Consider the following 20,791-nt stretch of genomic DNA (forward strand, 5'->3'; position numbering starts at 1 on the left):
GGGCCGCCTCTCTTCCGGGGTCTGGGATGGGGCGAAGGCCCAAGCATCTTCCCTCATTGGGGCGGAGCCACAGTCGCGGACCGGCCTAAGCCGCCGCAGGTAATGCGGTCCGGGCCTGGGGCGTCGCAGGACCCAGGGTATGACGCGGTTCTCAGCGGGGCAGCAGCATCCATTAGGAGAGTGGGCTCCAGAGCGGGTGGAAAGCGCCGGAGAGGGCCTCCTCGGGCTCTGGCCGGGCCACATTGACAGGAGCCAGCCTGTTCTCTCTGGACCTTTTTTCCTATCTCCCATCGCTGCCACGCGGGGCTGGGACTGGGGAATGGGACTGGCAGGCAGGGCTGCGGCAAGTCTCTGCCTATGCAAAGTTTATCCCAGGGCTTTGGGAACAGCAATCAGTGGCTTTCGCCAACGATTGGATTCATCCATTCATCTCCCAGAAATCTTATCCATTTTCTTTCTTCATCCACTCATCCCTCACTTCTACTCTATGCCAGGCCCATTGGTGGGTTCTCTGAATGAACCTGACGGGCCCAACTCTCTCGGAATTCAGTCTAGAATCTAGTCTATTGACTTTTAAGTAATTACATTCAGGTGATCCCAGCAATGATGGTGGTTTAATAGATGCCTTCAGAGGAAGAAGGAAGTAACTTGACGATCTAAGTGGAAAACAACAAATCAGTGAAGGTTTTACTGAGGAGGGCTTATTTGAGCTGGGCTTTGGAGGTTGACTAGGAGTTTCCTAGTTGACAAGAAAAGAAGGAACGTTTCAAGTAAGGGAAACAGCACAGGATACAGGTTACTAAAGGGCTTGCCATGTTAGAGGAACAGCAAACGTAGCAAGAACAACTCAATATAGCAAGAAGTTGTGGAGGTGAGGTCCTGGAAAGAAGGTTGAGACCAGAAGACACTTAATGTGATGCTGAGGCCAGGACTTATCCTAGAGTTCAGTATTTCTCAGCCTTTTAAAATGTTTTATCTTTCGATAAACATAAACATGACCTCTGAAAATTTATTTTTTTATATACTCTTCCCCACAAAAATAACAGACACACAGGAAACTTTAGCCAAAGTTGTGTTATATTTGCTCCTAAATATAAGTTTATATCAAGGTTGGTAATGCTTATTCACATTAATCAGGTCCTAGAAATCGGTACATTAATAGGAAAGATTTTAAAGAGGGCAGTGACCTGATTTGTTCTGTGTTTTAGAAGATAATCATAAATGTCTAAAAAATACCTTTCTTTCTTGTGCATAGGACACTATGAAGCAGCTCCCCGTCTTGGAGCCTGGAGACAAGCCCAGGAAAGCAACATGGTCTGTAAGGAATGATTCAGACAGAGAAAAACATAAGTTTTTGTTTCATTTATAAGTAGTTTACTAACATATTTAAACATCTATGAAAAAGGGTAGAGATGAAACTGTCTGCAGTTTCTGGTAATTAGACTCAGATTGTTTGAGGTCTTCAGAGGAATGATAGTTGGGCAATAATTATCATAGAGCAGATGTTGATTTTATTAAAATCCATTTACCAGGAAGAGTAAGGCGCTGACCATCTGGCATCCTCAGCTCCAACACTGTCTTTCCCCGCAAGCTGTGACTCATTTTTAAGAATTTCAGGGAATCGGATTTGGATTAAACTGGCTTCACTGTTTCTTGGCTACTTGCTCAACCAGCTTTTCATTCAACAACCAACACTGGCCCGACAGGGGCAGCTGCTGTGTAGGTGCTGAAGGTACAAAGGTGAATAGTCTCAGTGTAGTGGGGGTTACAGACTAAGCAGATGATGGCGATAAAATGTGATCAATGCTGAAGAAGCAGGACCCACACAAGGCTGTAGAGAGGAGGCACTACTTCTGCAGGACCTTGAAGGAGAGTCTCCGATCTGGCTTCCCTGTGTCCATTCTTGCTCACTCTGCAACATAAATCTGGTCATAGCTTTCCCTAGTTTAAAACCCTTTTTTCCTATCCTATTGGTCTAAGAATCAAAACCAGAGTCCTTAAAATGGCCCACTAGGCCCTGCATGGCCTGTCCCTGCCTGTCTTTCCAACCTCAAATCCCCTTACTCCTCCTTTGTTCTCTTTCTCTTCCTTAACATGCCTTGCACTGTCCTCAGAAACTAGATGTATTGATCTCTCTACCTGGATCACTCTTCTTTTGTCCTTCACTTTGCCCAACTAACTTCTACTCATACATCAGACCTCAGTTCAACTGGCGCTTCTTCAAGAAGCCTCTCCCCACTCGCCTCCCCCACCACTCCTTACATGGCGAGATGCCCGTATGATATGTTCTCATGCTAGATACCCTGTACTCCTCTATAGTGCAGTTGAACTGCAACAAATGTTTGTGAAATCATCTGTTAATGTTTCTCTTCTCAACTAATCAGTAAGGGCTATGAAGGCAAGGACTTTTTTTTTGTCTCATTCACCATGTATCTGGATGGCTGTGTGCTTTTGGGTAACTTATTTAACCTTTCTAAGCCTTGGTCCTCAGTCACAAAACTCAGATGATAATAGTACTGTCCTCAAAGGGGTTTTGTGCAGATCAAGTGAAACCAGGGTTGTTGCAAAGTTAGGAACATGTATGGTACATTGTTCAGGTGGCAATAGGATCTGTGAGTCTAGACATTAGAAGAGAGTCTGGAAAAGAAACAGAGATTTGGAAATCACTGATGGACAGTGATATAGATGGACGGTAATTATAGCCATCAGTACAGATTGAAAAAGACCAGGTAAGCAAATGTAGGCTGAGAAGAGAATATAGGGATGCTGAGGGTTAGGAGAAGGCCGGTGGGAAAGGAGTCAGAGAAGGAAACAGAAAAAACAGCCAGAAAGAGGATGGAGAACCAAAAGGGAGCAGTGCAGGGCAGCCAAGTAAAGAGAAAGGTACGAGGAAGGAGAAGTCAGGAGTACCAGATGCCAGAGAGGTCAGATAAGACAGGGCCTGATAAATAGCTATAGAATTTTCTTTTCCAACTAGGAAGCTTGAAGTATGTTTTCTCCTGCAGCATTCAGAATAAGTTTAGAGAGTGAGATGACTGGATCCTGTATTCGACTTTGCAAAGTCCTAGCTTTGGCTTCTTTCAGGTCCAGCTTTATGAATAATCCGGAAGAGCTCTTTGAATCAATAAGTTCTGGAGAATATACGTGACAGGGAAGCATCACTTGCTAGTGGCAAGAGCATTGGGGCTGTAGGTTCCTGTGTGGTTGCAGATAAAGCTCTAGCCACCATGTATTGAATCCTCTCCTGCACTGTTATAAGACTTCATCTTACTCTTCAAGAACCCTTGCTATCCTCATATTACAGTTTTACAAACAGAGAAACGAAGGTTTAGAAAGGTTAAGTGACTTCCTAAAGGTCACACATCTAGAAAGCACCTGAACTTGGACTTGAACTAATTCTATCTGAATTCACAAATGGTGCCAGGACACAGCGCTGAACATTTCTGGGCGTCAGTTTCCCTGTCTACCAGATGGGGACAGTTACTACCCCAGTGCATCCCCATTAGGTTAATGTGAGATGAAAGTAATGACAAAATTGAAAAGTCAAAGATTATGTGCAGATGGAAGGTACTGTTGTTAGTCAGGGAAATACTGCTTTGCTGGATACGATTTAAAGTGTCTATACATATAAGCCCCTTCATTCTGGTGAATATTTCATGAGGAATGGAAAGAACACACTTCTGCATTTATTCTCTGCTCAGGCCTCCTAAATACATCCTTCCTTTGGCAGGTACACCTTGACCCCCGCTGGAGACAGCCCCTGCGCTCGGGTTGGCCACAGCTGCACATATTTACCCCCAGTTGGTGATGCCAAGAGAGGGAAGGTCTTCATTGTTGGAGGAGCAGATCCAAACAGGAGCTTCTCAGATGTGCACACCATGGATCTGGGTAAGACCAGCACGAGCCCCAGGGCCAGAGAGCAGGGCTTCGTGCGACAGTGACCAGAGTATTCCTTAGGAACACCAGTTCAGTTTTCCTCTAAGAAAATGAACATTGTCTATGGCTATGCCACCCTGAACGTGCCCGATTTCGTGCCCGATTCTCAGAAGCTAAGCAGGCCAGGCCTAGTTAGTACTTGGATGGGAGACCACCTAGGAATACCAGCTACTGTAGGCATTTAAAAAAAAAAAGAAAAGAAAACGAACATCCCTGAGAGGTCCCTAAGGTCTCAGCAGAGCCCTGGAACACAGCCACACAGCCAGTACCTTCTTTTTTGGGCGGAAAAAGTCCACATGGAGCCTTGGACATCCAATCATTCACTCATCACATATTCCTCTGAGAGACACCTCCTCTTCCATCCACATACCCAGTTACTCACCAGGTCTTAAATATTTCTCTTTTCATCCATGTCTTTCCATTTCTGCTATTACTACTGTAGTCTAAGAATTGTTCTCTCTCAACTGGATATTACAACCTCCTGTCCAGTCTCCCTGCTTCCAAGTTTACCCCCTGTACAGTGCATTTTTCATACCTAGCCAGAGAGTATTGTCTAATACACAAATCTGGCTATGTCACTCTTCATTTCAAGCATTTCCCAGCTTCATTCTCTGGCTCTCCCGAGCTCAAATTTGCTACACTGAGCATCCTTCAGTTCCTTGATCACATCTTGAACTCTGGTCTCCAAACCTTTGTACATAATTCCTCTGCTTGAAGGCTCTTCACTTTCCTTCTCTGTCTACTCTCCATCTTTCAGGTTTGTGATATTGTGATTTATAAGAAATATATATTGGTCTTTGTCCATGGTTCTTGGCTCACAGCTCCCAAAACCCTTGGACTTTTTTAAGTATTGAGAGTGATAAAGGTGTTCTTTGTTACATTAACGAGGTGACTTTTGGAAAGCACCTAAGGTTGGGAGTTGGTCACCAGGAGAGACCCATCCAGGTGATAAGAGGGTTGGAACTTTCAGTCCTACACACACCTCTGGAGAGGAAAGAGGGGCTGGAAGTCGAATCAATTGCCAGTAGGCAATGATTTAATCAATCATGACTATGTAATGAAGCCTTCATAAAAACCCAAAAGGACAGGGTTCTGAGCACTTCAGGGTCAGTGAACACATGGAGATGTGGGGAGAGCATGTACCTCTGCACCATTCCCACATACCTTGCCCGAGGCATCTCTTCCATTTGGCTATTGCTTGTTCATATCCTTTTAAAATAAATGATGATCAAGTAAATAACATTTCTCTGAATTTTGTGACCTGTTCTAACAAATTAATCAAATCCAAGGCGAGGGGGTAATGGGAACCTCTGATTTATAGCCAGCCAGTCAGAAGTACAGGTGAAAAACCAGATGGGGAAGGGGCTGGCCTGAAAGTTCCAACCCTCTCACCATAGGGTTGGTTCCCGTGGCAACCAGCCTCATCCTTAAGAGACTTTCTAAAAGTTACCTCATTAACATAAACTCAGTAGTGATTGACAGGGCTTGTTACAAAAGACACCTTTATCAGTCTTATCACTTAGGAAGTTCCAAGGGTTTTAGGCTCTGTTCCTGGAATTGATGAAGATCAAATATATATTTCTGTATATAAATCACCATGTCACAACCACCCTCCATATTTTCATAGTATCTTATGCTTTCTTATCCTTATCCTCCTTCACAGCCCTTATCTCATATTGTTATTTCTTGTCTGTTGTCCCCAAAAGCGTATAAGTGTCTTAGAAACAGGGAACATGGTTATATTACTCATTGTTGGATCCCCAGCCACTACCATAGCACTGGGCACAGAGTAGGTGCTTTATAAGTATTTGGATGGGTGGATGATTGGATGGATGGATAGATAGATGGATGGATGGATGGATGGTGGGTGGATGGATGGGTGGGTGGATGGACAGACGGACAGCGGACAAATGAACAAATAGTTACTACTATGTACTATGCATAATGGCAGAAGAAAACTGGTGACTTACATCATGTTTTGTTAGGTCATGTACTATTGCTGCTATTGTTTTAACCTAAGTTACCAACTAAATGTGAAGGAATATACGTATAAAAATTAAAATGGTTCGGCTTCTCTTGATAATTTTGGAAGGTCTGACATTAGTAGGCCTTTGTGTCTATATGGCAGCAATTATTTGGAGCTGAGCTGCCACCTATCAGTGGGGCTCTAAATTTGCCACATTCCCTCCACTCCTGTGTAGGCATTTGAATTTCTACACCCTGTACTAGGAAATCAAAGGTAAATTAAATCTCTTCCAACCCTCAAGAAACCTATTATCTAGATCAGTTACATCTGTGTTGTCACCTCTTACTAGCTTTGTGACTCTGGCTAACCTGTCTAAGTCATCTGGGCTTCAGTGTTCTGTAAAATGGGCATAATAACTTGCTTCACTTGGTAGTTGTAATGCTCTAACAAGATAATGCTTGCGAAGGTCTTATGTAAGTGATTTACTAACTAAAATAACTAATGGATTAGGTATTATTATTATTCAGTGTATTTTAGCCAGAAATCATTTAGTTGCAGGAAACAGAAACTTTTAAACGAGCAAAAAAAAAAAAAAAGTAAGGAGCCAAGGGTAGGGAATACAGCCTTGCCGTGGGAGAGAGGGAAAGCAGGAAGTGTTAAGCTGTCAAAAACCATCTGCTTTCTCCCTCACTCTCTCTGGGGAGATCTGATTGTTTATGTAGATGTTTCATTCTTTTCTTCTCCATGCTTTAGCTTTCTCTGCTTCTCCACACATGGTAGAAGATGGCCACCCAAATCCAAGAATCTGTCTGAATTTCAGATTCTTGGGAGAGAGGATCTGATTGGCCCATTTGGAGTCAAGTGGCTACATTTGACTCAATCAGCTAGAGCGAGAAAGTCAAGGTGTGTAGTACAAACAGGTCTTCCTGTGGTTGGAAGAGGGGGGATAGTTTCCACAGAAGAGGTGTCATGGACTTGGCAGATAGTCCCCCGAGTGTCTACTATAGAACTTTTTGGAGTTTGACCACATTCCATTTAAGTGATCCGATGGTTGTTTGCTTATGCTTTTCCTCACTACCCTCTCCCGAGTTGCCAGGCAATCTAAGCAGTTGGCAGCCCCAGTCTAAGAACTGGGTGAAATGTTTTCTAGGAGCACACCGATGGGATTTAGCCACCTCGGAGGGTCTCTTGCCCCGGTACGAGCATGCCAGCTTCATTCCCTCTTGCACACCTCACAGCATCTGGGTGTTTGGTGGTGCCGACCAGTCAGGAAACCGAAATTGCCTGCAGGTTCTGAATCTTGGTAAGTAGCCAAAGGTTATTTTATTTACATACATACACTCATACATAAATCCAATTCCAATTTCATTACTTGTGCCAAGAACCCATTTGGACCGTACTGAATTATCTGTTTAACTTTGCTGACTTCGTAGAAAACAGGAATTTTAAATTCTAGCAGAATCTTAAGATAACAGAATTACATTTTGTTTTTCTGATAATATATACAATTATCAGCTTCTTAAAAGCTGAATCTGGAAGAGACTTAGAGAGTAGCTATGCCAAATGGGTGACCGAGGTCCAGGAGAAGTGACTTTCCTAAAGTCACCAGGGAGTCAGTGACTGACCTGGGCTAGAACCCAAGTCACCTAGCTCATATGGCGATGATCATGCCTCCCAGTGGACATTTGACCAAGTCCAGAAACATTTTTGGTTTTCACAACTCAGAGCAATGAGGGAGCAGTTTGCTACTGGCATCTAGTGGATAGAGGCCGGAGATGCTGCTGTATATCACATAATGCACAGGAAAGTGCCCACAAGAACAAATTATCTAGTCTACAATGTCAGTAGTGCTAAAGGTAAGAAACTCTGACTTAGATCCTCCTAGTATATTTTTTTAGCCAAAAAGTTCAAAGTCTCTGACCAGTCTTATTGGCAGTTTTATCACACAGGAGGCAGTTTAGGGGCATCACTACTGAGAGGATGTTGCTGAATCACCAATGGGAGGTGGACTTGTCTTTTCTCTTTATAAACATAATTTATATTCATTGTAAAATATTCGAAGAGTCTAAGTGGACAAAAGCCATCCACAATCCTATGACATTAAGGCTGTTTACATTTCTGTGTACTTCCTTTCTGTCTTTTCTCTGCATTTTTATAAGCCTGAGATCATACTATTTCACCACTATGCCATTGTACCTTTTTCATTTTAATTTCACAGTTACTGCATAAATGATGGCCTGGTAACAACAGTGCTTTGTTAACATCATTTTTAAAGGCTGCATAATATTCCATTTCTGACAATACCACAAATCACTTGTTTTTTTAACATTTTAACATTTAGGTTGTTTTTAGATTCTTCTCAGTATAAATAACAAAGCAGCGAACCTCTTCGTTTAGAAGTTATTGACTGTATTTCAAATTATTGTCTTAGAATTCATGCTCAGAAATAAAAGGACTAGTTAAAATACTGTCAACTTTAAGATTTTTGATACATGCTACCAAATTACTCTTCAGAAAGATTTTTTCAACTTATCCTCTCTCTGTGTTTCATAGTACTTGTTTCACTCCTGACCAGCATGGAATTGATCATTTTTAAATATTGCTTATTTGATAGGCAAATCTGGTAGGCATATCTAATTGTGTAAATATGCATTTTGTTGATTACTAGAACTTGGACATTTTTCACATGTCATTAGCTCTTGCCCAGTTCCTTCTATTAACAATAGATTTATTTGCACAACAGTTGGTCTTCTTTGTCACTTTGGGATAGTCATAGTTCCGACCTTGTTAAATTTGACAGGGATTTAAATTAACTCAATATCTGGTGCATAGTTAATGCTCAGTAATGGTGGTTGTGGTTGACATAGCTACAGTTTGGCAGATTGAAATCCATCTGGAACGTTGGCCTTTTGATTTTCACTGATGGCATTTATTTAAATAAAATAAAGTGAAAATTTGGAAAGCCGCTATCAAAGGAATTGATTTTCCACTGGATCCTTTTTCTCTCCTAGAAAGTATAATTTGACACAGTGCCCAGGAAATATGAAAAATGTAAGTGAACTATAGGTTGCTTTTGTTACTAAGGCAAGTCCATCAAATGGCTAAGTAATCCTTTGTGATTATTTGCGCTGGCATTTGACTTGGCAGCAACACAATCCCAGGATCCTGTGATCCCGGAGGCCGTGTACCTTCTAGCTCCCCCGAAGATCCAAAAAGCTCCCCAAGGTCTGTAGCTACAGAGACAATTTTATTTTGCTTTGGATAGAGGCTGAGACTTGTTTGGTTTCTAGGTTCATATTTGAGTTCCACACATATTACAAATGCTTCATGGGACATTTAATGAAGACGTTAATATATTTAATGAAGACGTTTCCAAAAGGCACAGAATTTGCCCGGCAAGAAATAATTCTTGGTGTGTTGTGATGGAGCGAGTGTGGCAGCCTTGGCAGATCTGAGTTCAACGCCTGCTCCGCTACTCACAAGCGCTGTGACCTGAGGAAAGCATTTAAATTTTCTGAGCTTCAGTTCCCTCATCTGCAAAGTGGGGATACTTTCTACCCACCTCCTGAGGTCGAGTGAGGATAGTGGGAAGAACAGAGTGCTCAGGGCTATGATTCTGCACAAGGAAGGTTCTTAATTAATGCATCCATTTCTATAAAATTCATGCTTCATTCTAAAATAAATAATAAATAAATAAATAAGCTACTCTACACCTACCCAGGTGGTGAAATTTTATTCCTAAGTCAGAAGAGTGGAAACTACATAGATTTTGGTGTTCGAAAGAATTTGAACCCCAACTCGGCCTTTTATTAGCCACCCTAAATAAGTGACTATATCTATCTCTGCTTAATTCTCTTATCTGTAAAAGGGGAAACTAATATTTATATGGCATTTTCTTTTTAGTAGAGACTAATTGCTACTACTGAAACTGTAATAACATTGTCTACTTTAAGAGCCATATATCCAGGGAAATTTGGCACATTTGGTTTCTATCATCTAGTAGGAGTGACATTTAGCAAATGTTAGGCTCCTCTGAATAGCACAGGGCAGGAGTCGGCAAAGTGGAAGACGGTTCAGAGAGGATGTTTGAAGCCCTCCAAAAACAAATTGACCTCATTCTTAATTGCACTTGTGGCTTTTCAGTCTTGGGAGTTTGGGTATATCTGGGCAAATTCTAAGGATTGCCCCTACCCATCCTTGACTTTGGTGGCCTAAGATCACTGCCTTGACCTACACTGTCCCCTTTAGGGACTGGGGTTTGGAAGGTGATCCTGCCCAGCCTCAGAGTCAAGGTCAGAGGCCCCTCAGCGTAGGTGTTTTAGGTGCCTCCCTTCTGTCTGGACCAGAAACCAGGACTTGGACCACGCCAGAGGTGACCACCCCATCACCAGCCCCAAGAACATTCCACACATCATCAGCAGCCATTGGAAACCAACTGTATGTCTTTGGGGGCGGAGAGAGAGGCGCCCAGCCCGTCCAGGATGTGAAGCTTCATGTGTTTGACGCAAGTATGGATTAGTGGCACCTTGGGGCTGCCATTTACCTGGTCAGGGCCACCCCAGCCCACAGCTTACCTGATATAGGAGGCAGAGGTTAGAAAATGATACCCTGGCTGAATGTCTCTGTGCTAGACTTCCTTAGTGTATCCCTCAGCTGATATCTTCTTCCCACGGCAAAATTTGCATTTAAAAAGGTGTAAATGATCAAAACCATTTGAACAGTATAGTTTATAAAGTAAAAAAGTAAAGGTTTCCCCTTTAGCCTTTCTTTCCTGCTCCCCAGATAGAACTGTTGGCAGTTCCTAATGTCTCCTTCCAGACTTTCCTATGCATTTTTAAATCATGTACATGTATATGAACATGTATGAACATGTATGAACTTTGAAACTTAGAATACACACATGGAATCAAATTAGAAATACTGTCCTGCGGCTTTTTTTAATAGGGGTAAGGGCAGATCATAATAGTTGAAAGCATGAACCACACGATCTGCACTCAAGACCAGGTCTGACATATTACTTCTGTATTACTTTAGACTAGTTACTTAATCTCTCTAAGCCTTAGTTTGCTGATCTGTAAAATAAACATATTAATAGTGCCTACCACAAAGAGTTGGAAAGATTCTATGAGATAGTGTGATATAGTGCATAGCACAGTACCTGGCACATAGGAAGCACCTAATGAATATTAACATTATTATTATTGTTACTATTACTATAATTATTCCTTCATTTAATCACACATCATGGATGTCTTCTTAGTCAGCACCAATTTCCTTGCAAAGCCTATCCTTTTATAGGTATTCTTTATTCACTCAGTCATTTTCCAATTGATTGACTTTTTGCTGACAGCATTACAGTGGCCATATATATTAAGTTTTGTACATGTTACATGTTACTATGGAATAGATGCTGAGAAATGAAATTACTGGGTCAAAATGGTATGAACATTTAAAATTCTGAGACCTCTTGCCAAATTGTTGTCTGAGGAGTACTTATTTACATTTCTTCCTTTAGTGGTGGGTATTTATGAATAACACTTTACAGACAACATGAGACAAATAATTTTTACGTGTGTTTTTCAAGAAAGATGTAACCTTTTTTGAAATGCAATAAGCAAGATTTCAAACTTAAAAGTATAATTGGAAGAATTAAGACACATCACAGTATGACTTTTCTTTTTCCAGAAAGAATGGGCTTTGTGATTCTTTTAAAGCCCTTTTAAAATTTTTAAATAATGGTGTTTTCGAATATATGAAACTAAGGAAAGGAGAAAAAATAATGTATGTGTGTGGTGTCTGTGTATATAAAATACTATGACTCCAAAATGATTAAAATCTCAATACATTTCCAGTCTTTTTATTTTAAGTAGCAGAGATAATTTTATATGAAATACTTGTATCCTGTATTTTTCACTTAAGCATTTTTCCTATAATCACTAAGTCTTCAACATTCTAAGAAATTCATAATATTCTGTCATGACTGTGGCAGTAACAACCATTCACCTGTTGGACTTAGATAATTTACAGTTTTCTCTATTACAGTGCTGTGATAGGCATATTTATACATAAACCATTTTAGATTATTTCAAATTGTATTCCTTGGAACTCTAGGGGTTGCTTGTACAACCTGCAAGCATTGCCACAAACAGTAATTCAAAGTTAAGTTGTTTGGAAGGCCTGTGTCTCAAATAGTTTTTGCAGCATTCCTTTAAGGCTTTTCTGGCATGTTGAAATGATTCCTGTTTCCAAATTCTGTATGTGTACAATTTTGACGATATGAAGGGCTGCCAACAGGCAGAACACGTCTGCACTATTAGGATAATAACCATATTGATAATTCTCATGTGTCAAGTACTTTCTCCGTGCCTGTCTTTTATGTATGTTGTCTCCTTTAATCCATACTTCAACCCTGAGAGGTAGGTATTGTCAGGTATTGTCTTTATTCCCGTTTTACACCTGTAGAAACTGAAGCTTAGAGAATTAATTGATGCAAGGCCACACAGTTATTCAGGGAAATAACCTAGTTTTAACTCCAAATCTCATGCTCTAACTATTACCCTGTACTGCCACTTCAGCAGGCTCTGCTAATGTTAAAAGTAGTCTATCTTTTCCCCCTATGCTTCCAGCAAATCAGTTAAGGATATTACCTTGAAAAAATAAGGCTCTGAAGGCCTGCCATTGAAGAAGCAGTGTTCTTTTGAACTCTGAAGCAGAAGTTTTAGGGAGGTCTTTTTTAATTCAAAGCAAGGAATGGTTTCCTAATGCCCAGTAGAAGGGCAGGCATGTCAGTCAATTCTCAAACCTTGGAAATGTCCAAGCAGAGGCCAGACAGGCTGTAGAGAAAGGGAAGCCTGGATTAGGTTGGCGAGTTGGAGTGAATGACTCCAAGGTCACTTTCTGCTTGGAGTGTCTCTCCTTGCTGGTACGTGAAGCTTGGACATATTTTTTAGGTTTTTGCTTCATAGCTTTATCATTTGATGTCAATGAATTTACTTTTATAGACACTCTGACCTGGTCACAGCCAGAGACACTTGGGAAACCTCCATCGCCCCGGCATGGTCATGTGATGGTGGCAGTAGAGACAAAGCTCTTCATCCACGGAGGCTTGGCAGGGGACAAATTCTATGATGATCTATATTGCATTGATATAAGTAAGTAGGGCAGAAGGCATGGGGGTTTTGTCTCCTCAAAATTAAATTAAATGTGCTTTGATAAAATATAGCCTAGTTCTTAGGTGTGGGTAACTTGACCAGCTAGCAGACTATTCACTTGATTCTGTCAATAATAATATAAGCCATCATTTCCTGAGCATTTTATATGTACCTAGCCATTAATTATCTCTTCTCCTTCCAACAACCCTGCTCTTTCATTAAAATTCATTATACTTTGTGTTCCCCAAGTGGATTTCTTTCAGGCATTAGCCATTAATTCCATGCCTATGAGAGGCACGGACAATTCTAGAGTGGGTCTGAAGGTGAGTGACTGGAAATATCATGCTAAAATAGTTAAAGACACTGGGAAGAGGAAAGTTAGGAAGAACATGAGAATTGTCTTTAAGTGTTTGAAGGGCAGATGTGCCCTAGAGAGCCTGGACTCATTCTGGGCCATTCTTTCAGACCATGAGCTCCCTTAGGACAGGGACTTTGTCTCTTTTGTTCCCCAGGGTATTTCCAGCACTTAGCACAGTGTCTGGCAGATCAGGTGATGAGTGCATATCTGTTAACGGGTGGATAGATGAACAAATAAACATGTTCTAGGTTGGTCAGGAATACAGGAATTGAAACAGTGGGCGGAAGGCATGAGAACTGCCGTGCAGTGTATCTGGCTACCCTGCCGAATAATGGGTTCTCTGGCTGAGTGACATCTGATGCCAGGTGACCCTGGCTGGGATTCCTGCTCTAGCTAGAATTTTGGCCATATTGGGTGATTCTTCCTTCCAGCTCTGGACCCCTGCCTTGAATTGACAGATGGAAAATATCATCACAGAAGCATTTCTTGCAGGCACTCAAAAGGGGTTTCGATATTTATTTTTAAAAAGAAAGTCCTTTTGTCTTGTGCTGAGGAACTACTTCTTCTTTTTCTGTTCCTATCCAGGTAGTTCTCTAAACCTAAAATCCAGGATGTGACATCCTGCCTCATTTAAATGCTTGTTTGAAAAGATACAGATATCCCTGCAGAAATGGGTTGGGGATAGGTGCTGAGGCAGCGAATTACACTATAGAGAACACAGGTTTTGGAGTCGGACCTAACTACAATTCTTGCTCTGCCATTTGCTAGCTGTGGGATTTCGGCCAAGTCTTTCCCTCTCTGATCCTGTTTCCTTATCTGTAAGAAGGCAGGAGCAATAGCAATTCCATAGAGCTGTTGGAAGAATTCAGCAAGATATTTAAAGTGTCTAGACAGCAATCAAAGTTGTCACACACACACACTTGGAACCTCACCTACTTCTGGAATCCAAAATAGTTAACGGTGACGGTCATTTTTCTGTGTTCTGAAGACCACCTACATCAGAATCACCCGAGATGCTTGTTAAAACTATAGATTACTCCCTCCCTGGACAACCCAGACAGCATTTCAAGATCTCCCAAATAATTTTTATGTACATTAAACCTTGCTATATTATCTCAGGGCTCCTACTCAATGACATTTAGGTTTGTAAACTGACAGTTAAGTTTGAAACCACGTTCCAGGATTGTTGTGCCCAAATTCTTTCTCTTGGCAGGTGACATGAAGTGGCAGAAGCTAAGTCCCAGTGGGACAGCTCCCACAGGCTGTGCTGCCCATTCAGCTGTGGCTGTGGGAAAACACCTGTATGTCTTCGGTGGTATGACTCCCACAGGAGCACTGGATACAATGTACCAATATCACATAGGTGAGCAGGTGTTCCCTATGGGTGTTTAAGCAAATGTGACCGTTTTTTGGAAAGTACCAGTGCTTTGGTTTTTCAATTTGATCCCTCCACATCTAAAGTCAAAAGAATGAAAATCAGACTTTTAGGGAATTACATCACCATTAGTTTTTTTCCTCCTTTTATTTCCTATTTGTTAGGGCTCAAGAGATGCAGCAAATCACTGAACGTATCTGAAAATTTCTTAACACTGAGCCTTTTTTTTTCTCCCTAATATAGAAAAGCAGCATTGGACCTTACTTAAATTTGATACGTTTCTACCCGCTGGACGATTGGACCATTCCATGTGTATCATTCCATGGCCAGTGATATGTACCTCAGAGAAAGAAAATTCAAATTCTGTTGATCTAAACTGTGATACTGAGAAAGGGGATTCCAGTGACAAAGGAGTGACCCAAGGCGGTGACTCGCATGAGGAGAGTCAGACTGTCTCACTGCTCTGTTTTGTGTTTGGTGGGATGAATACAGAAGGGGAAATCTATAATGATTGTATTGTGACTGTAGTTGACTAATAAAACCCACATTTTTATTACTTTTAAATGTCAGTTACTTTCAGAAAAGTTAAATACGTCTTAGCTTTTATACCTCCAAAGTATTTTCTGCGCTACATATCCCTTTTGCTGTCCTCTACTTTGGTAGGTGAAGAGATGAACCTGGATAGCCCAGTGCAAAAACCTCTATTACATAAAGGATTTTGCCAGCGATACAAGTTCAGTGACATTGGTTGTTACTAATCACAAAAACGTTGAAGAATCGTAATTGCTAGATACAACATAAGCTGTAGAAATTGGGGAGTGGACATTTACAGATGGAAATGTCTTTAATATTCAGTAGCTGCTCCTCATAAAGAGGTACAGACTGTTGGCATTTGGTAGTGACAGCCATTGGGGACAGGGAAGACTGGCCCTTGTCTTGCCCAACTATCCCCTAACCCCCACTGCACAGGGCACTGCAGGCGACTGTCTTTGATCCACAATTGCAATGGGGCTTAACGTAGTTTCAAGGTCACCATTCTAGATGCCACTCCAATACCACTAATGAGAAATTTCAGAGATGGGGATTCAGACATAGCTAAGTTTCAAAATAGACCTTTATATCCTAAAATTATGAATTGCTCCAAGTATGTAAAGTTAACATTAGTGATCCATCTATCAAGCCTTAGATTCCAAAGCAGGTATAAAGCATCATTAGTAATAAAAAGCCACCAAAAAAAGTTTTAGAAAGGAGAAATAGAAAATTTCAAACATGTTCATGAAAACTCTACTCTTGCACATTGTGAAATGGCCCACCTCCCACCTCTTTTCTTTAAAGTTAGGCAAGTTCCCTGAAAGTATTGAATAAAAATGTTTCCTTACCTTAAAAGCCCAACCTCCCCACCGTGAGAATCTAAACTCAAAATGGTTGACCTACTTAGAAAGGTTATCACAAAAATTAGACCAGTGTAAATAACAAACATTTATTGATGTCACTTACGGTAGAAAATAAAGTTCCTACACCAGATGCACATGACCCAAATGTTAAATAGAACATTTTTCCATGGTGAACACATGCCGTAACCCAACCTTTTTACCCACTTTTTAAGATAGCCAATTCTTCCTGTCCCCCCACCCCAGGACATGTGAGCAACTGCTAACGAAAAGCAGTAAACAGCCACTTGGGCTATAGCATTTTCAACTCCACTCCAAGGTGAAGATTCCAATTACATTCGAGACTTAAGTTCTCTCAATTTTCTCCTAACGAAAGTTCCTGAGTCCAGTATTTACAACATCATAGCACTAGCAGAGCAGTGTCTACAACTCATCTTTGTCTACTGGTTCCTCATCTCCAGTTGGGGGAGGGCCTGCACTTCCATAGAGTTTGCTGATAATTGGCTGAACAATTTCTTCTAGTTCCTTCTTTTTAGCTTTGAAATCTTCAATGTCAGCATCTTGGTGACTTTCCAGCCATTCAATCTTTTCCTCTACGGCTTTTTCCATGGTCTCCTTATCTTCAGAGGAAAGTTTGCCCCCCAGCTTTTCTTTATCTCCAATCTGATTCTTTAGAGAATAGGCATAACTTTCTAATTCATTTCTAGTATCAATGCGCTCCTTGAGCTTTTTATCTTCCTCTGCAAACTTTTCAGCATCATTAACCATCCTTTCAATCTCTTCGGGTGTCAGGCGATTTTGGTCATTGGTAATTGTGATCTTATTTTTGTTGCCTGTACCTTTGTCTTCAGCTGTCACTCGAAGAATGCCATTCACATCTATCTCAAAAGTGACTTCAATCTGTGGGACTCCACGGGGAGCAGGAGGGATTCCAGTCAGATCAAAAGTTCCCAGAAGATGATTGTCTTTTGTCAGGGGTCGTTCACCTGCAAGTTACACATAAATATCTTTGTTAGTTGTTAGTGACAAACATTAGTACATCTGGAACCCTACATTTCCGTCTGTTAGAGCCTACAGTGGCAAGGGCACTCTATCAAGCTAGAAGTGGATCATTGGTCTTTAAGGAGCAACGAATGGGACCAACAGTGAGTTAACTACCAACTCTTAAAGGTGAATTCCATCTACATCATCATGAACCTGTTTTTTGTTCTTGTATTCTAGAGCCAGCTCAAAAAAATATTTTTTTAAAATTATTTCTAATGGGAAAGAATGCTAGATAAAAACTAGATTTTAGTGCTCTTACCAAACTCAACACTAGTTAAATTAGGGACCTCCCCATCTGAAAACAGCAGATATTTCTTTCCTTAGTCTTTTCAATAGAGTATATTAAGAAGTTATGCTATTCAAAAACATTCCATGGTATTAAAATAAGCAATCACCTTCATAAACTTTGATTGTAACAGTTGGTTGATTATCGGAAGCTGTAGAAAAGATCTGTGACTTCTTGGTGGGCACCACAGTGTTCCTGGGAATCAGTTTGGTCATGACACCTCCCACAGTTTCAATACCAAGTGTAAGCGGACATACGTCAAGCAGTACCAGATCACCTGCGAAAGTAATATAGAATTAAGTTCTAATTAAAGTCATAGGAACACTACCAATCTCCCCATGAACAGTACTTTACCTTCTTCACCTTGCTATCTGGTCAGGTTCTATGCAAAAGCATTTTAGAAGCAATGAACTAAATATAAATATAGTTGCTAAGGATCTTGAAACTGTACCAGGCCTTGTCCTCACTGTACCTTTTATTAGCTGCGTGACTTTATAATGCTCATATTCTACTGCTTTCTAAAGCAACACTAATTATACTCTGCCCATCAAGCTGCTGAAGCACTGTGGAACATGCTTGTAACAATGACCTACCTGTATCTTGATCACCAGACAGTACACCAGCCTGGACAGCAGCACCATATGCCACAGCCTCATCTGGGTTTATGCCACGGGATGGCTCCTTGCCATTGAAGAACTCTTTAACCAGTTGTTGGATCTTTGGGATTCGAGTAGAGCCACCAACAAGAACAATTTCATCAATATCAGATTTCTTCAAATCAGAATCTTCCAGCACTTTCTGGACAGGCTTCATGGTAGAACGGAACAGGTCCTAGAGCAAGAGACATAATTACTGTGATGATGCCTGTTTACCCAGATATTGTCTAGATATCTAATGCATTGTCCTAAACTCAGAGTCTAATTAGATCTCATTAGTGAAACAAAAAACAAGGAACATACCATGTTTAGTTCTTCAAATTTGGCTCGAGTCAAGGTCTCAGAGAAGTCTTCTCCTTCAAAGAAGGACTCAATTTCAATTCTTGCTTGATGTTGAGAAGACAGGGCCCGTTTGGCCTTTTCTACCTCCCGCCGGAGTTTCTGCACAGCTCTGTTGTCTTTCCTAACATCTTTGCCAGTCTTCTTTTTGTAGAGCTTGATGAAGTGTTCCATGACACGCTGGTCAAAGTCTTCTCCACCCAGATGGGTATCTCCATTAGTAGCCACAACTTCGAAGACACCATTATCAATGGTGAGAAGAGACACATCGAAGGTTCCACCACCCAGGTCGAACACCAAGATGTTCTTCTCCCCTTCTCTCTTATCTAGGCCATAAGCAATAGCAGCTGCTGTACTGTTAAGAGAATAAGGGGGGAAAAAGTTAAGTTTACATTTTCCCTATTTAGCAAACACGCCTTATCTGTGAATTTAACACTTACGGCTCATTGATGATTCTCATAACATTCAATCCAGCAATAGTTCCAGCATCTTTGGTTGCCTGGCGTTGGGCATCATTGAAATAGGCCGGTACAGTAACAACTGCATGAGTAACCTAAAAAGATAAAAGGTAATTAAGCATATTTTATCATGTGGTGTAACCCTATTTAAGTTACAGTCAAACCATCACTTTCCTTTCTAAGCCAATTTATTTGTAAAATGGGCATAAAATATACATTTTTATACCCAGAGATTTATAAGCATCAAGTGAAGAGTTCCTATTATTTTCTTTGGCCTAAAGCACACAAGTAATTATAACTGATATGGATGTAATTCAGATTCAAATCATCAAACTGATGAAAGCGTCTATACAACACAATCAAATATAGTAGTAATAACATTGTTCTAGGAATACTTACCTTCTTTCCCAAATAAGCCTCAGCAGTTTCCTTCATTTTAGTGAGAACCATGGCGGAAATTTCCTCAGGAGCAAATGTCTTTGTTTGGCCACCTCCAATATCAACTTGAATGTATGGTTTAGTTTTCTTTTCAACCACCTATTTTAAAGAATGATTATTATATGCAGGCACAGAAGCAATAACATTTCAAACTTTAAGAAGACTGTCTGAGAGTCACTTCCTTCCCCATAGTTTGGTTTACTTTGATCCCTTGGAGCTCAATATTGACTAAAAATACTTCTCTTAATCCTAAACTGTGGATGGAGTAGCTGTGTGTGAAGTTTCCTTGTCTACCAACTTTAATAAGTTTTGTAACATACCAAAATTATTAAATACAAATTAATACATATGCCATGTATCCTTTTCTGTTGTCTTAACACCGTTTCTCAACCTCTCAATCTTAAATACTCCCACCGCCACCACCCATTTTCTATCCGGTGAAAAAACCCAGTCGAACCTTGAAAGGCAAAAACTTGATGTCCTGCTGCACAGACGGGTCGTTCCAAGTACGGCCAATGAGCCGCTTGGCGTCGAAGACCGTATTCTCAGGGTTGGACGTGAGCTGGTTCTTGGCTGCATCCCCGATGAGACGCTCCCCTTCGGGAGTGAAGGCCACATAAGACGGCGTGATGCGGTTGCCCTGATCGTTGGCGATGATCTCCACGCGGCCATTCTTGAACACCCCGACGCTGGCGGAAAAACCGAACCGAAGGAATCAGCACCACGATCATCACCGCAGCCCAGGAGGCCACGCCCCATTCCCCCTTTCCACAAACCCCACTTACCAGGAGTAGGTGGTCCCCAGGTCGATGCCGACCACCGTGCCCACGTCCTCTTTCTTGTCCTCCTCCTCGGCCCGCGCCGCGCCGAGCAGCAGCAGCACCGCAGCCACCAGGGAGAGCTTCATCTTGCCGGAGCTGTCGGCCAGTCAGTCAGCAGGCAGGTAGATAGGACGTCGCAAGCAATCCAGCCACAGGCCGAAGGACGGGAACGCACCGAGATTACTGACCTGAGGGAGACAGGGCCAGCGGTCAGGAGGCGCAGCGGACAAAACGAAGGGCAGATCCGAAAGACAGGCCGCAGCGCTTACAGTTCTCACTCACGAAATCCTGAATTCAGTAGGTCTCTGATGTCTGGGCCAGCGTCAACCGCGCTGTCCCCGACTCCGTTTATATACCCTCCCCCCAGCCCCGTCGTGGAGGCCTCCGATTGGCCAAAGCTCTGCTAGTTGGAGGCCACTGATTGGTCCAGACGACCAAGCTGGCCGCCGCGGATTCGAAGCGGTCTCCTCCGCAACTAACGTCACTGCTACGCCCCCTGGATGGGCTCATTGGCTGCTGGTTGGGCCCAACAACCACCAATGGGAGGCAAGAAACGGCCCATGAGCTGACTC

At 41.7% G+C, this 20,791-nt stretch overlaps 2 protein-coding genes across 6 annotated transcripts in view; one reads left to right on the forward strand and one right to left on the reverse strand.

The window, feature by feature from the left end:
- The window catches only part of RABEPK (Rab9 effector protein with kelch motifs), a 19,361-nt gene extending 4,018 nt beyond the window's left edge, over nucleotides 1-15,343 (forward strand). The window contains exons 1-8 of one of the 4 annotated variants that reach the window (XM_006917961.3): nucleotides 8-99; nucleotides 1,256-1,314; nucleotides 3,731-3,888; nucleotides 7,053-7,205; nucleotides 10,249-10,410; nucleotides 12,904-13,053; nucleotides 14,625-14,774; nucleotides 15,030-15,343. In XM_006917961.3, coding sequence (XP_006918023.1) covers nucleotides 1,262-1,314; nucleotides 3,731-3,888; nucleotides 7,053-7,205; nucleotides 10,249-10,410; nucleotides 12,904-13,053; nucleotides 14,625-14,774; nucleotides 15,030-15,322 — 1,119 coding nt within the window. In that variant the 5' untranslated portion in view covers nucleotides 8-99; nucleotides 1,256-1,261 and the 3' untranslated portion in view covers nucleotides 15,323-15,343. Of the gene's footprint in view, nucleotides 1-7; nucleotides 138-1,255; nucleotides 1,315-3,730; nucleotides 3,889-7,052; nucleotides 7,206-10,248; nucleotides 10,411-12,903; nucleotides 13,054-14,624; nucleotides 14,775-15,029 lie in introns of those variants that run through there. The other 3 variants (XM_006917963.3, XM_006917962.3, XM_025051294.1) reach the window with 3 other exon arrangements.
- A 907-nt stretch (nucleotides 15,344-16,250) lies between these two features.
- Nucleotides 16,251-20,615, reverse strand: HSPA5 (heat shock protein family A (Hsp70) member 5). 2 transcript variants are annotated; one of them, XM_006917965.3, is made up of 9 exons: nucleotides 20,489-20,615; nucleotides 20,184-20,407; nucleotides 19,856-20,087; nucleotides 19,360-19,497; nucleotides 18,943-19,055; nucleotides 18,467-18,857; nucleotides 18,101-18,338; nucleotides 17,617-17,784; nucleotides 16,251-17,163 (listed from the first exon to the last, which is right to left on the reverse strand). In XM_006917965.3, the coding sequence occupies exons 2-9, from the start codon at nucleotides 20,303-20,305 to the stop codon at nucleotides 16,601-16,603; spliced, it is 1,965 nt and encodes a 654-aa protein (XP_006918027.1). In that variant the 5' UTR covers nucleotides 20,306-20,407; nucleotides 20,489-20,615; the 3' UTR covers nucleotides 16,251-16,600. The 2 variants fall into 2 exon arrangements, with proteins under 2 accessions (XP_006918027.1, XP_015449685.1); XM_015594199.2 differs by having other exon boundaries at nucleotides 20,502-20,572.
- Nucleotides 20,616-20,791: the final 176 nt, after the last annotated feature.

The sequence above is a fragment of the Pteropus alecto genome, unplaced genomic scaffold (genome assembly GCF_000325575.1).
Source record: "Pteropus alecto unplaced genomic scaffold, ASM32557v1 scaffold67, whole genome shotgun sequence".
NCBI classification, from domain to species: Eukaryota; Metazoa; Chordata; class Mammalia; order Chiroptera; family Pteropodidae; genus Pteropus; species Pteropus alecto.

Bases quoted from the DNA above. Each gene is read 5' to 3' on its own strand.
- HSPA5 (XM_006917965.3), bottom strand. From the start codon at position 20,305: ATGAAGCTCTCCCTGGTGGCTGCGGTGCTGCTGCTGCTCGGCGCGGCG. The intron at 20,088-20,183 runs GTAAGTGGGGTT...TTTTTCCGCCAG, and splicing joins CTGGGGACCACCTACTCCTG to CGTCGGGGTGTTCAAGAATG. The intron at 17,164-17,616 runs GTGATTGCTTAT...TGTAACTTGCAG, and splicing joins TACAATCAAAGTTTATGAAG to GTGAACGACCCCTGACAAAA.